The 12,012-nt window shown below is 39.9% G+C and overlaps 1 protein-coding gene across 1 annotated transcript; it reads right to left on the bottom strand.

Moving 5' to 3' along the window:
- Positions 1-62: 62 nt before the first annotated feature.
- On the bottom strand, positions 63-11,991 carry LOC129804127 (jmjC domain-containing histone demethylation protein 1). Its single transcript, XM_055851213.1, has 5 exons — positions 11,762-11,991; positions 7,988-8,148; positions 7,122-7,922; positions 6,131-7,052; positions 63-5,145 (listed from the first exon to the last, which is right to left on the bottom strand). Exons 1-5 carry the CDS (start codon positions 11,813-11,815, stop codon positions 3,829-3,831), a joined length of 3,255 nt encoding a protein of 1,084 aa, XP_055707188.1. The 5' UTR covers positions 11,816-11,991; the 3' UTR covers positions 63-3,828.
- Positions 11,992-12,012: the final 21 nt, after the last annotated feature.

Here is a 12,012-nt window from a genome sequence, read left to right as displayed (position 1 = left end):
AATTTTAGAAACTAAAATTAAATGTTTTATAAGGACTTATCATTGCTCCCTTTCATACATCGTTTTCACAAATAACACACTAATTGCGGAAATATGGGGCACTGCAAACTATTATTACTTCTATTAAACATTGTGACTATCTTTCACAATAAATCACCTGACTTTTGGAAAAAATGGCAAAAATATGCCAAATTCCGTAAGGGAGAAAAAAGCTTGTAAAATTCTTCAAACACTAATCTATCAACAGACCAGATACAAAAATAGTGAAGCACGGATTATATTTGATAAAATGAACTTTAAATAGAAGCTGTTCATGTCCATTCGAATTTTTTGTTTTAATATTTAATGATAAAAAATCAAGAAATTAAATAGAATTCTTGAAATTGAGATGTACATAATGAATATTGCACAATTTTGTTAGTAATCTATTAATTGAAAATTCAAAAGGTATTTTTTTTTAATTATCTTAACTTGTTTAATAAGCGAAATAACTCCTGAGGGACCTTTTGTCTCAAATTATTTTTTTGCTTTTGATCGTTTAGTATTTTTTTTCAGGATGTCGTCGAACCCTGAAGATTTACGATTTTTATTTTTAGACAATTATTCAAAGTCTTTTGCTTTCGTTTATATTGCAAGAATCTGCGAGAAGCTTAACTCGAACTCTTCATCACGTATTGAATTAGCAGGAAAGAATCCGTACAGGCTCGTATGGAAAACTTTTTTAAGGAGACATAAGAAGACCTTTGGTCAGGAAATCCATTAGGTTTTTTATCAAGAAGATATGACAGTGCAATATATCGGCCCAAGCGTGCTATTTCCTATTGGTCTTTAAATAATATTTTCATATCTAACATAATTTTCAGAAGGACCATTAGCTTAAGATAAGATAAGATTTTGCCAGGGGTCAGTTCTCCATTTCGGATATTCCGATGCATCCAGGCCACCAATTGGGCCCCTTATGCTTCCCCACTCCTATTCTATCTTATCCCCCGATACGGGTAGCCGCTCAATATCACAGCTCTGTGAGCAGTCAGTGCCGCTACTATATCACAGCATCCCTTCTCGGTGTGTGTTTGGGATCAGTGACAGCGAATATTTGTATCGACTGAAGTACCGCTTTCATGTCGAAACTCGTTTTCGTACCAGCCTCTATTGTTTAGGCGGTTCACTTTTTTTTTTTTTTGCCAATATGCACCATTGACATTACTATTCATTCATTCACTGGACGAATTCAAAGCCGATATGGCATGAGAAATCTTTTTCTGCTGCTGCTCAGCTTTGAACCCCAGACCTCGCAGTCATAGAGCTACTACTCTATCCACTGACCCACTCGAGGCCCTGGACCATTAGCTTACGGACAACTAAAATAAACATCGCATTGATATTAGAAGCTGATCTCTTCAGGAGACTTCACAAGTACCATGTGCGACTTTACGCAGATGGACGATATACGAGATTTGCGATACCGGGTACTTAAAGAAAATAATAGAGAAGCTAAGAAGCTGCTGAACGCAATATCCACAGTAGAATGTTCTACGTAATTTTAATAGGGCAACGTACTTCCCCTTCGAACGTTCATGACTTCGAATAATGTGAATTTTCTTTTAGTTTTCCCAAGAGACTTACACATTTCTATTAAATATATGTTAGCTTGTTATCAATTAATGATAATTTCGTGAAAGTCTCTTAGGTAAAGTAAAAGAAATTCACAATATTCGAAGGCATGAACGTTCGAAGGGAGAGTACTTTCCCCTATCATGTTTTAGGACAATATGAGCCATTTAAGCAGGTAAGAGTTGACGCAAAAAGAAACTTTGTAGGTGATAAAAACACAGGCTTCAGTTGTCTATTGGATAGACAACCGAGTTATTCTAACTGATATAGCCGATATAGCCAAGCCAGCAGATGTAGCAAAGACCACAAATTTGTCTGGAAGCGGAAAAAATTAAAGAGTAATGGAAAATTTGATGGACTTGAATCAAAAAAAATAATAGATTATTTGGAGGTAATTGAGAAAATGGTGTGCTGTGTTGAGAGCCACCTTTGCTGAAAGCCCCAAAGTTTTGTTTGATGATTGTGGCCCAGAAGACAAAACTACAACATGGAATCTACTCAGGGCAATTTTCGACCTCAATGCTCTTAATCAACAAAAAAAAAAACAGGCGTACAGATTTACAGAATATATTAAGAACAGGTCTAATATATCGTCGGTTGCGTCGACCGTTGTCGTATCTGCATTTGTTTTGTGTTTGCATTTGGTGCAAGTTACGATACAGATGTCGCATCTTGCGTCAAATGCTGACACAATAGAAATGCAAATACGACAACGGTCGATGCAACTGACAATATTAAGAATATATATCGCCAGGGCTGGGAAGAGCTAAGTGTCAGAATTCCGGAGAAAAATGAAATCGAAGAACGGATAATTGTAAGGATTGTAACAAAAGAAACCTACGGGGAACCCTTGGAAACCCATACATTTTTTCCAGGAGCCATAAACTGGAATTACATCGATTTGCTTATGAGTCAATCTTTTGTGGTAGCTTTAACATGCTGATGGACTGTTTCCCAGGCTTCATTCAACGTTCTCATTTTACAATATAGAAGTATACTTGGTGACGTTAGTTAATTTATTCTAGAATTATTGTGTAGTCATACGCACGTTTAAGAACCAAACAGTAATCTGTTTTAAAAGACTGTAGAAGAAAGTTCTTACTTCCCTTTAAGTTTTTAAGTGATTTTTTTCCTGATGGATCAGATACGTGCTAAGAATAAAGCTAAATTTATCGAAGAAAAGAGCATTATATGGAAACCCACCTGAAAAAGATCAGTTCGGTGACCAAAAAGAAGGTGGATCAACCAGGTAGAGGGCAATTTGGATAAATTAAAAGTACGAAACTAGAGGAAGTTGACGTGAGACCGGACGGACTGGAGATGAGTCGTAAGTGAGGCCAGGGTCCTATGATAAACTATAGTGCAAATATGATGATGTTTTAAAGGAATCTGGACGTTAACGTAATGCAATTTAAATAGACAAAACAATTGCGAATCCACAATAAATTAAGGCTAGGTCCAGCTTCTTTTTGTAATGTGCGAAAAAATAGCGTTTTTAATGCAGTTCTAGTTTCTAGTCCTAGCTCAATGTAGCTCCACCTTGCGTTATCGCTGTCATCTATTCTATATTGATTCGGACCTTCAGTTTTATGTCCATTTGGTATTCCTTCTGCACAAATCTTATCATTTCATTTATCTATTTCTCTTCTAAACAACTTTCCCTTGATTGAGAATTATTACTATTTGAAAGCCGGATACTAGATGTCCTTTCCAGAAGTGTGAATAGAAGAATTGTGTCAATTCTGAGTAAATTCGTTTGACTAAAGCTTTCAGTGGAATGCACGTTCTTCGCAGTGGCGACAACAAAAGAGAAGAGATCGGTCATACATAGATTTTTCATTAGCCAGAGACGAACATCCGAAATTTTACTAGGGTAAATCTTCGTAGTTTGACTGTAGACGTAATCTTTACTATTCGAATATTCGGTTGAAATTTCGAATATTGCTTCAGTATTTTTGTCTCAGGTCTGTTACTCTATCTCATATAAGGGCTCATTATTTTTTTGCTAAAGTTGAAAATATTCTTTTGTTAGAATATTAAAAAAAAACTTTCTCAGAATTATCTAAAAGTGAGCCCTATACAATACACAAATCCCGATCAATTCTTGCCTATACCATTGAAGCGACAAATGATAGAGAAATACCCTTAAGAAATACCTGTCTTAAATGCAAATTGATTAAGAGGTAAAATTGATTTTGTCTCTCTGCCTTAAATCTACGTGACATTTTTTCGCCTTTCGACAAGCTTAACGTCCTGCACATGGAGATTGTGCTTTGACTTGGCTGCAAACTTAATTACAGCCTGTGTGGGCACTTGTGGCACGTGTCTCAGATCGAGACGCGTCAGAGCCTCACATTTCTCCAGGTAGTCGAGCGAGAGATCTGTCACGAGTTTACAACTGCTCAAATTGAGCTCCACCAGGGTGTTTATGGCACTTGTCGACGTGCCAATTTGAAAGATACCAGCATCTGTGATTCTCTGGCACGACGAAATATCGAGGATGAGAAGTGATGGCAGGCCCTGGGTGATGTAGCGTAGGGCCACATCCGAAATCTCTGTGCCGGCTAGCTTGAGGGTCTTGAGATTCCTCAGGCGGGATTTAGAGTCCGTGAGGCCGGGCCGAGAGTCCTTGGGTGGCGACAGGATCTCACGGATGGCGGAATCATTGAGACCGCGCACAAAACTGAGATCGAGGATTTGTAGTGGGGGACAGAGACACGTATGGAGGCCTACAACGGCTTGAATTGGCGTGCCTTGAAGGCTCAAGTTCTTGAGGCCCGGAATTCGGGCAATCACCCATGTCAATTGTCTCTTAGCGAGACTGGTCCAGTCTAGGATCAGGTGTTCAGGTTGTCTTCGAACAATGGCTGTGAGGAGACTTGCTGAAAGTTTATACTGGGCACAGTTCATACGACGCCACAGAGATGGGTCTACGGACACTGTGGACCAGATCTTGCACACCAAAGAGCATGTGATCAGTGCCTCTGGTGACAAATACCGGAAAATCGCCAGAAGACAAGTGGGATCCAGGGCATAGTGTCCAGTGGGGGAGGGCGTAGTCCCACCAGCTTGTGCTGGTCTCACAACATAAACTGGCTTTTTTAGCACCTTTGTAGATGAACTAATGATTTGATGTGCCAACTGAGTCCTCAGTGAAGATTTCTTCCTGGGAACACTATGCTCTACTGTCTCCACAGACTCATGCATACTACTGCACATACTGCCCCCATCGTCACTTTTCCGACGCTTTACGATACTACCTCCAGTCAAGTGTTCCTGCGTGGGCGAATTGAGATCGTGCTCTTGTTTGATTTCGAACTTGATGGGGGTGTTCGAACTGTTCGACGGACTAATCACCCCCAATTTCCGAATACTTGACTTTCCTGGTGTCTCAGAATCCGATCCACTGGACATTCCTCCAAAGTCACCATGTGCCTCAATTGGCTTGTGATCAATAGCTGAGGATGCGTCACTGCTTATGGACATTCTACGGATCTCTGAAGACTTTTGCCGTGCTCGGAAATGACGTGGCTGCAAAAAATACAAACATTAATCTCATGGAAATATTAGTGAAATCAGTACTATCAAACTGAATCTCTGAAATTTTCAAAAGATTTTTAATGGGAGCTTAAGTTTTTGATTATCAGAACATAACTTATTGGAAGGAAGCTGGACTAATACGACCGGCTATTTACGGCAACGGAATTAGAACGCGAGAAATAAAGCAGGAACATTTAAGAAACAACTGACTCGCGAAAACTCGGGAATCCTCGGAGAATCCTCGGGAATATGGAAGGTATTACTACATGGCCTCATACCAATCGTGGGGGGGGAAGGAATTTTTTTCTGTCAATTTTGGAGAAGATTAAGTGATTTGAGAGTCACTTGTTCTGATTGACGATTCTCTATACATAAATACATTTGATACTGAACGAAAAGTTTGAAAATTCTCACTTATGGACAATATTTAGGGACTCAGGGAAGTTATGGAAACATAGACAACAAATCTGGAAACAGAGAATCAATGGGGAGGGCTGTGTTTCTTTAGGGAAGATTTAGGGACCCAGGGATCCTATTAGGAACACTGGGAGACTCAGGGAACCAATTAGGGATATTTAGAAACCCAGAGAACTCATTAGGAACACTTGAGAATGCTTATGAATCCGGGAAACCAAAGTCTCGAGGTGCTGTGATTTAAAAAAAAAAAAATTCTTTAAAAAGTGTTTTGTAAAAAATTGTCCCAGTGTGTAGAGGCACTTTTTTAAAATAAACTTTTTAAAGAAAAAGCCTTGATTAAAAAAAAAAAAATGGGTCGGTTTTTTACAAAATTGCCTACACAGTAGACAAATTTCTGTAAAAAATCCATTTTTTTACAGAAATTTTCACTAGTGTGGAGGCGATTTTTTTAAAAAACTTTTTTTAAGGTCATTTTTTAAAGAATTTTTTGATAATATGTAGAAGTTTAAACATTGGAAAGTCTGTTCCACACAGTTTCCTTTGTAGAAGCTAGTCTTACCTTGTAATCGGTGTTTTTGCCGGATTTGCAGCAGATGGGACACTCCCAGCTGTTTGGTAGATCCTCGTTAACAATTCCACTGATATTGGGTGCATGGCGTTGGACGCAGTCCGGGTGGGTGATTTCATAACACACTGAACACTCCATAAGTGATGACGGACCCTCAAGCGAAGCCTGAAGCTTGGCTTGAGGCGCTACCGGAGTTTGGCGCCAACCGTCAAGGTGGCAGTAGATGCATTGTGCAGTTACTGGTAGCATCGGTTGCAGACACTGTCTCATCATGCAGGTCTGCTTGGCACGCCCAGGTCCTCCGAATTTAACCATATCCAGGCAGAAACTGCATTCGCCGCAGTCAGACCTCTGGCAGGCTTCGCAGACCTTGCAGCGGGTTCTGCGTCTCCTTGGACCGCCTGATGCATTGTTCTGCCCAGTGCTGCCCTGGGAGCGCTGTTGTACTCCCTGTGGGAAGGATTGCTTCTTGTATGGTCCTCGGGGTCCGCCTCGATTGGCGGATGCTGCACTCGGTGGGAGAAAGTCTCCGTGCTGATGACTTGTGCTCGTAGAATTATCACTGCTGTCCACGCCAAGATCATACGTGGACATCGTTGCGGGTTCTGTGCTATCGGGTTCGGCTTTGAGAACTGGACGTCCTGTAATGGCTAGTTCTGGGCTGTCTTTGCAGTGTCTCTCAACCAGTGTTCTAACATCCTTAATCAGGGCCACGGGGTCCTTAATTAAGTCCGGCACGTTCTTCTTATTCGGTGGCAAATCATATAGATACATCACGATCTCTTTCAGTCCGAACAGTTCATAATGTGTTAGATGAATATGAGGTCGGCCCGTAAGTTCATCCACACGTTCGGGTTCACCGTCAAGATGGGACCGACCCAGTAGTGTATAGACGTACTTTGCTAGGACGTACCTTAATTAAAAATAAGAATGTTGAGCATATGACTAAAACTTAAAACGTTGGTAAAATTCTGACACTTACCACAGCATTTCGGTAAAAAAGGGATATCGAAATTTCTGCGGTACTTTCGTTGTATCCTCCACCTGGGCAATCTTCAGTTGTTTGACAATGCCAAAAGAGTGAAGGAAGTTCCCACCAAAGACTAGGGAATCTGTAGGAGTGTACACTGCATGAATCCATCCCGTTGGAATAAAGAATGTGTTACCAGCAGTCAAATACACCCTGGCACATTTGTCCACTGTATCTCCGAAGAAGATATCCGACTGTTTCCCTGACAACACCCATTTCTCATACAAGGCCAAATTCTTTTCTGTCGGTGGAATGAGCCAGAAGACCTTACTGCCCTTAAGAATGTGATACCATACCGAAGTACCCCCGAAATCTACATGGAAGTCTGTATAGCAATTTTTCACAGACATCAGGCAATATTTCTGTACTTTGGGATACATCATGTCATTCAAAGAATTTGTACCCTCAACTTGGGCTTCTTTGAGTTGTTTGGGCCATACAACGTCAACCCAATCAATTTGTCTCACGAGTTCCGGACTTTGAATGTAATTGTCGAGTTTCGTATGGGAAAATTCTAACGAAATAACATTTAGCAGACGTGTCTTGTCTTGATCCTCATAGTACTGCTGCCATTCTTTCATGGTCATCTCGAGGTTTTTCTGTGTGTTTACATCCATAACATCGAGCACTCGCTTCGATCCGACACACATTCTCACGTCATTTATGCTAAAATAGGGCGATGGCACCCGAAGACCCAGTCCTGTCTTCTCCTTGAACAGGAGCGGAATGTTGAAGCCGTACTGCTGCAGATGCCTGAAATAGGGACATACGACAGTGAATTATTGGATCACATAGCAACAGATTCACATCTCACTCACGCAACAGTCAAGTCTGATCCTTTCATCTCGCGCACCATTCCCGCTTGCGCAAAACGTGCTGATTCCAGCTTCTCAGCAACACTGAATCCACGGCCTCCCTCATACTCATCATCTGCCAGAGTCCACTCCTCAGAGTACAGTTTTCTCTGTTTCCTCTCGCGCTGAAAGGCACAAATATACGAGAAGATTGTTAAGGAGAATTCACTCAAGCGTGTAAGATTCTATCACGACGGAAGTCAGAATGCATTAATTAGTCGATTTAAACTTGGACGGCTGAAGTTTATTCAGCAATACTGAAGTGCTATCAAATTTTTATACAGTCAGCTGATTCGGTATATTTATAGAATTTTCTTGAAAAGTTGATAAAATAGAAATTTTACCCTTATAAGCTAAAATTTAGCGAATAAACTTAACCACGGATCAATTTTAAAAAAATATAAAAAAAAACACTATCGATTTAGCAATTTCATAAATGAAAAGTGTGTTATTGTTTTTAAGTAGAAAAAGTTTTTCAATATTCCCTTTTAGGAGCTCTTACTCCTTAACAATTCATATTAAAAAATTCTTGTATTAAAAATTAATAGAATGAATTAGAAATTTCAATGATTACCTCATTTTACGTTTCTATATATTCTACTGCGACGTTCTAATTCGACTTTTCCATGTTCCATTTTTTTAGTTTCTAGTTTTTCCTTGACCCTAATATATCAAACAATTTATATAGAGGTGGAAAATTTTGAAACTTAAAAGATTTTCTGGTGTTCCTTCGGAAGCATGGAAGAAACACACACACGGTCTCTTCCAATATAAGTGTATTTGGGCCCCTTATAAGGACGATTTAAGAAGGGTCTTCTTTATCGTTTTCTTCGTAGGGTTAGAAGATACATTAAGATTTCGCTGGACGCATTTATAGGTAAAGAAATTGTATTGACCGATAAGAACTTATATTGAAGTAGATTAAGTTTACGAGTTTTGTTGAAAATTCAATGCGAGCCATTGTAAAGGAACCTCGACCTCAGGGCAGACCTAGGACAAGGTGGCTGAATCAAATTTAGGATTTTGCCTTGGGGAGATTTGGGACCGAACGCGAATATCTTCCTGAAGTGGTGAAGGATCTGATCCTCTGCATGGGCGTAGGTTGTTAACCTGGGTGCCCTAGGTTCGCGCGCGACCTCAATTTGTGGTTGTATCTTAATTTTTAGTAAAATGTTAACTGTGTTCTTCGGGTAGTGTTTTGATAACCAGTGCAGCGCCGATGACTCAAAAACTGTTTTTTTCCAACTAAGGTAAAGTGTCATCAAGTCGGCTGTTGACCAATTTTATAACGTGACAGGGTCAATTTTTGTGAAATTTTCACTTATTTGGATTATGTATAATAGATCTTATAATGTAAGACCGGTTAGACCATATTACAGCAAGTCTACTAAGTAAATTGAATAAATAACGCTACTGGCCTAGTTGAGGTACCGACCGACTACAGGGCACTGTACCTTATTTAGAGAAAAAAAACAAATAACTTAAGATTGCTCAAAAAAATTTTTTCTACGGGTCCCCGGTGACCCCTACACTAGTTCCTAATTTGAACAGACATTATAAATCTGTCTCCAAAGCAATTTTCTTCAAAGTGCTCTATTTTGACGAAAAATTCTCATAATGTATAGATGCAATAAGATCATCCTTAATTAGATAGGGCATTCTGTGCTTAAAGATATGATAGAGGGTGAAGCAAAATAGTCTGTTCAAATTAGATTGTGACAGGGCGTATATTGTTAGAAGGAATGCTGAAGGTTCTAGAGAAATTATGGTGACCAAGACGTTTAGTCCTTTTGATATGCTGTTAAGAGTTTAGCCCTTATAATGTTCTTTGCTAGAACAGATAAAATTTAGTTACGTCAAGAGGGTCAGAAGCTTGATTCCTAATTGACTTTTTATGTTCTAGCAGTTGTACTAACAATAATTCTTTATTAGCGTAAATTTTGGACCTTATAAAATACAAAGTTCATACATTGTCAACATTGATATTTTTAGGTGCTTCCAATCTTCCCAAATAATTTACACCTCTTCCATCTTCGCTCAGAATTTCCCTTTTATCTTCCCTCCCTTTTACATTCCTGTTGCATCCTGCCAATACGTCTTAATTCGTCTAACCCTGTATTACAAAAAGCACATTTTTGTCCCCCTAATTCCTCCATCTCTCCAATGCCATTTCCCTGTTTTCACGCCTATATTTTGCAAGTATTTTTGTCGTAATCCCTTTTTTCAAAAACTTCGGTATCCAACGGGATCATAAGAGCTTGTATTTATCTGTCAGTACGTTATATCTCTCCTGATCTACCCATTCTCGATCTCTTTTTTGTAACTCGCACCAAATGTCCATTCCTCCGTTTAAACTTGTATTTACTATCATTTCGGAGTAACCAATTCTGTCTAGGAACTTTCTTCTACTTTTCTTCCATGTTGATTCCGGATGATCATTCCTCCTCATCTCTTTTATATATACTGCGGCCATTTGTCTAATGGAACTTGGCCGGATTTCCCGGTTTCTAAAGTATTCTGAGTATTTACGGAGAGCCATCAAGTCGATTGAAAACTTCTGTTTTAGCTTTTGGTGGCAGATGAAATTTCCACATTCTACGAAATCCGAACAATTCATAATTAAAACTAAGGCTTATCGTGCAACACTTGCACTGCAGAGGATCAGTCTGTTCCTCCGTCCAAATACTCCCAGGCCATGTTAGGGCTTTGACAGACCTGATTATTAGCCGAGAGACGGCTTAGCGTAATTATATTCGAAATAATGGTTAAACTTAATTTACATCATTTTCCACTAAGTCGTATCTTAGCTTAAGTCGTAAGTGGTCTAGGTCATTACCTACCGACTTCCTATCAATGCCTTCCGTTATCCAGCGTCCTCCCACGCGACTAGAAACAAAACCATAGACATTAAACGGTCTTCTTTGAAATAAAAATTTCTTTTGTCTAGGATTCCCAGGGTATGGGGGAGTATGGAATCGGATTCTATTTTAAGAAGTTAGAATTGAATAAAGTCAATTGCTGTAACAGTGTCTTCTGGAATGGCCTCTCCTTTAAAATCTGATGATGAAACATTTCATTCATTTTATGCTCATCTCTCTCTACACTTCCTGCTTCAGGAAGTGTGACAATGTGTTTGCCAATCTACGAATCCTTTTCTTAAAGATTTTATAAATCCTTATTAACTTTATTCGTGCAAGTTTCACTTGCTAGACTAAGAAGATAGTATAATACTACATCATTCTCACTCTGTCTAGGATATAGGGGAGGATTGGGATAATTTGCAAAGAAGCAATTAGTAAATCCAGGGAGTTGGAGGAAGGGAGAAAGAGATTGAGATTACTGCATGACTTCTGTGTGTCTGCGATAAGAATAGTCATGAAGAGCTACTTGACTTCATGGGAGAGAGTGAGATGATACTATGTCACTTGACGCAAGTGTGGGGCGATTCTCAAGCGGGAGGCCACCTCGGTTTTCAGATTCACCTCAACTGTCGAGACGGGCAGTAATTTTCATGCAGACGCCGCAATTGTCACGTCTGCTGCGACAATTCTAATTACGATGCCCACGAAATGGCTCCTGACCACATTGTACGGGGTCCTCATTGCCTTCTGACCCCAAGAAAGTCTCTCCAGAGGGATTTTCTTGGGTAATTTTGGGCAATGGAAAATGCTGCACTTGTTTCGTACATTATGGCGTCGAAGAGAGAATTCCATTGTACACCGAAAAATCACAACTCACCAACTGTCTCCGATTGTGGTGGCCTCGTGTGGGCGATACCGTGGTATCCGACATCGCCACAGCAACTATTTCACCCAAATCCACCGACTAGACTACTCAAAACTATCCTTTCACACCGATTTTAGCACGTTTGCTGAGCAGACCCGGGCAGCTGCGATGTTTCTGGGAAACAGCTCCAGAGAAACTTGTACAAATACGTCCGCACTCCACAATGGCTACGCCATTAATAAAAAAAGCGAAGAGCCAAGATG

Source organism: Phlebotomus papatasi, chromosome 1, assembly GCF_024763615.1.
Source record: "Phlebotomus papatasi isolate M1 chromosome 1, Ppap_2.1, whole genome shotgun sequence".
In the NCBI taxonomy this organism is placed as follows: Eukaryota; Metazoa; Arthropoda; class Insecta; order Diptera; family Psychodidae; genus Phlebotomus; species Phlebotomus papatasi.
The sequence above is the reverse complement of the archived record's forward strand: the minus strand, read 5'-3'. Positions and strand labels throughout refer to the sequence as shown.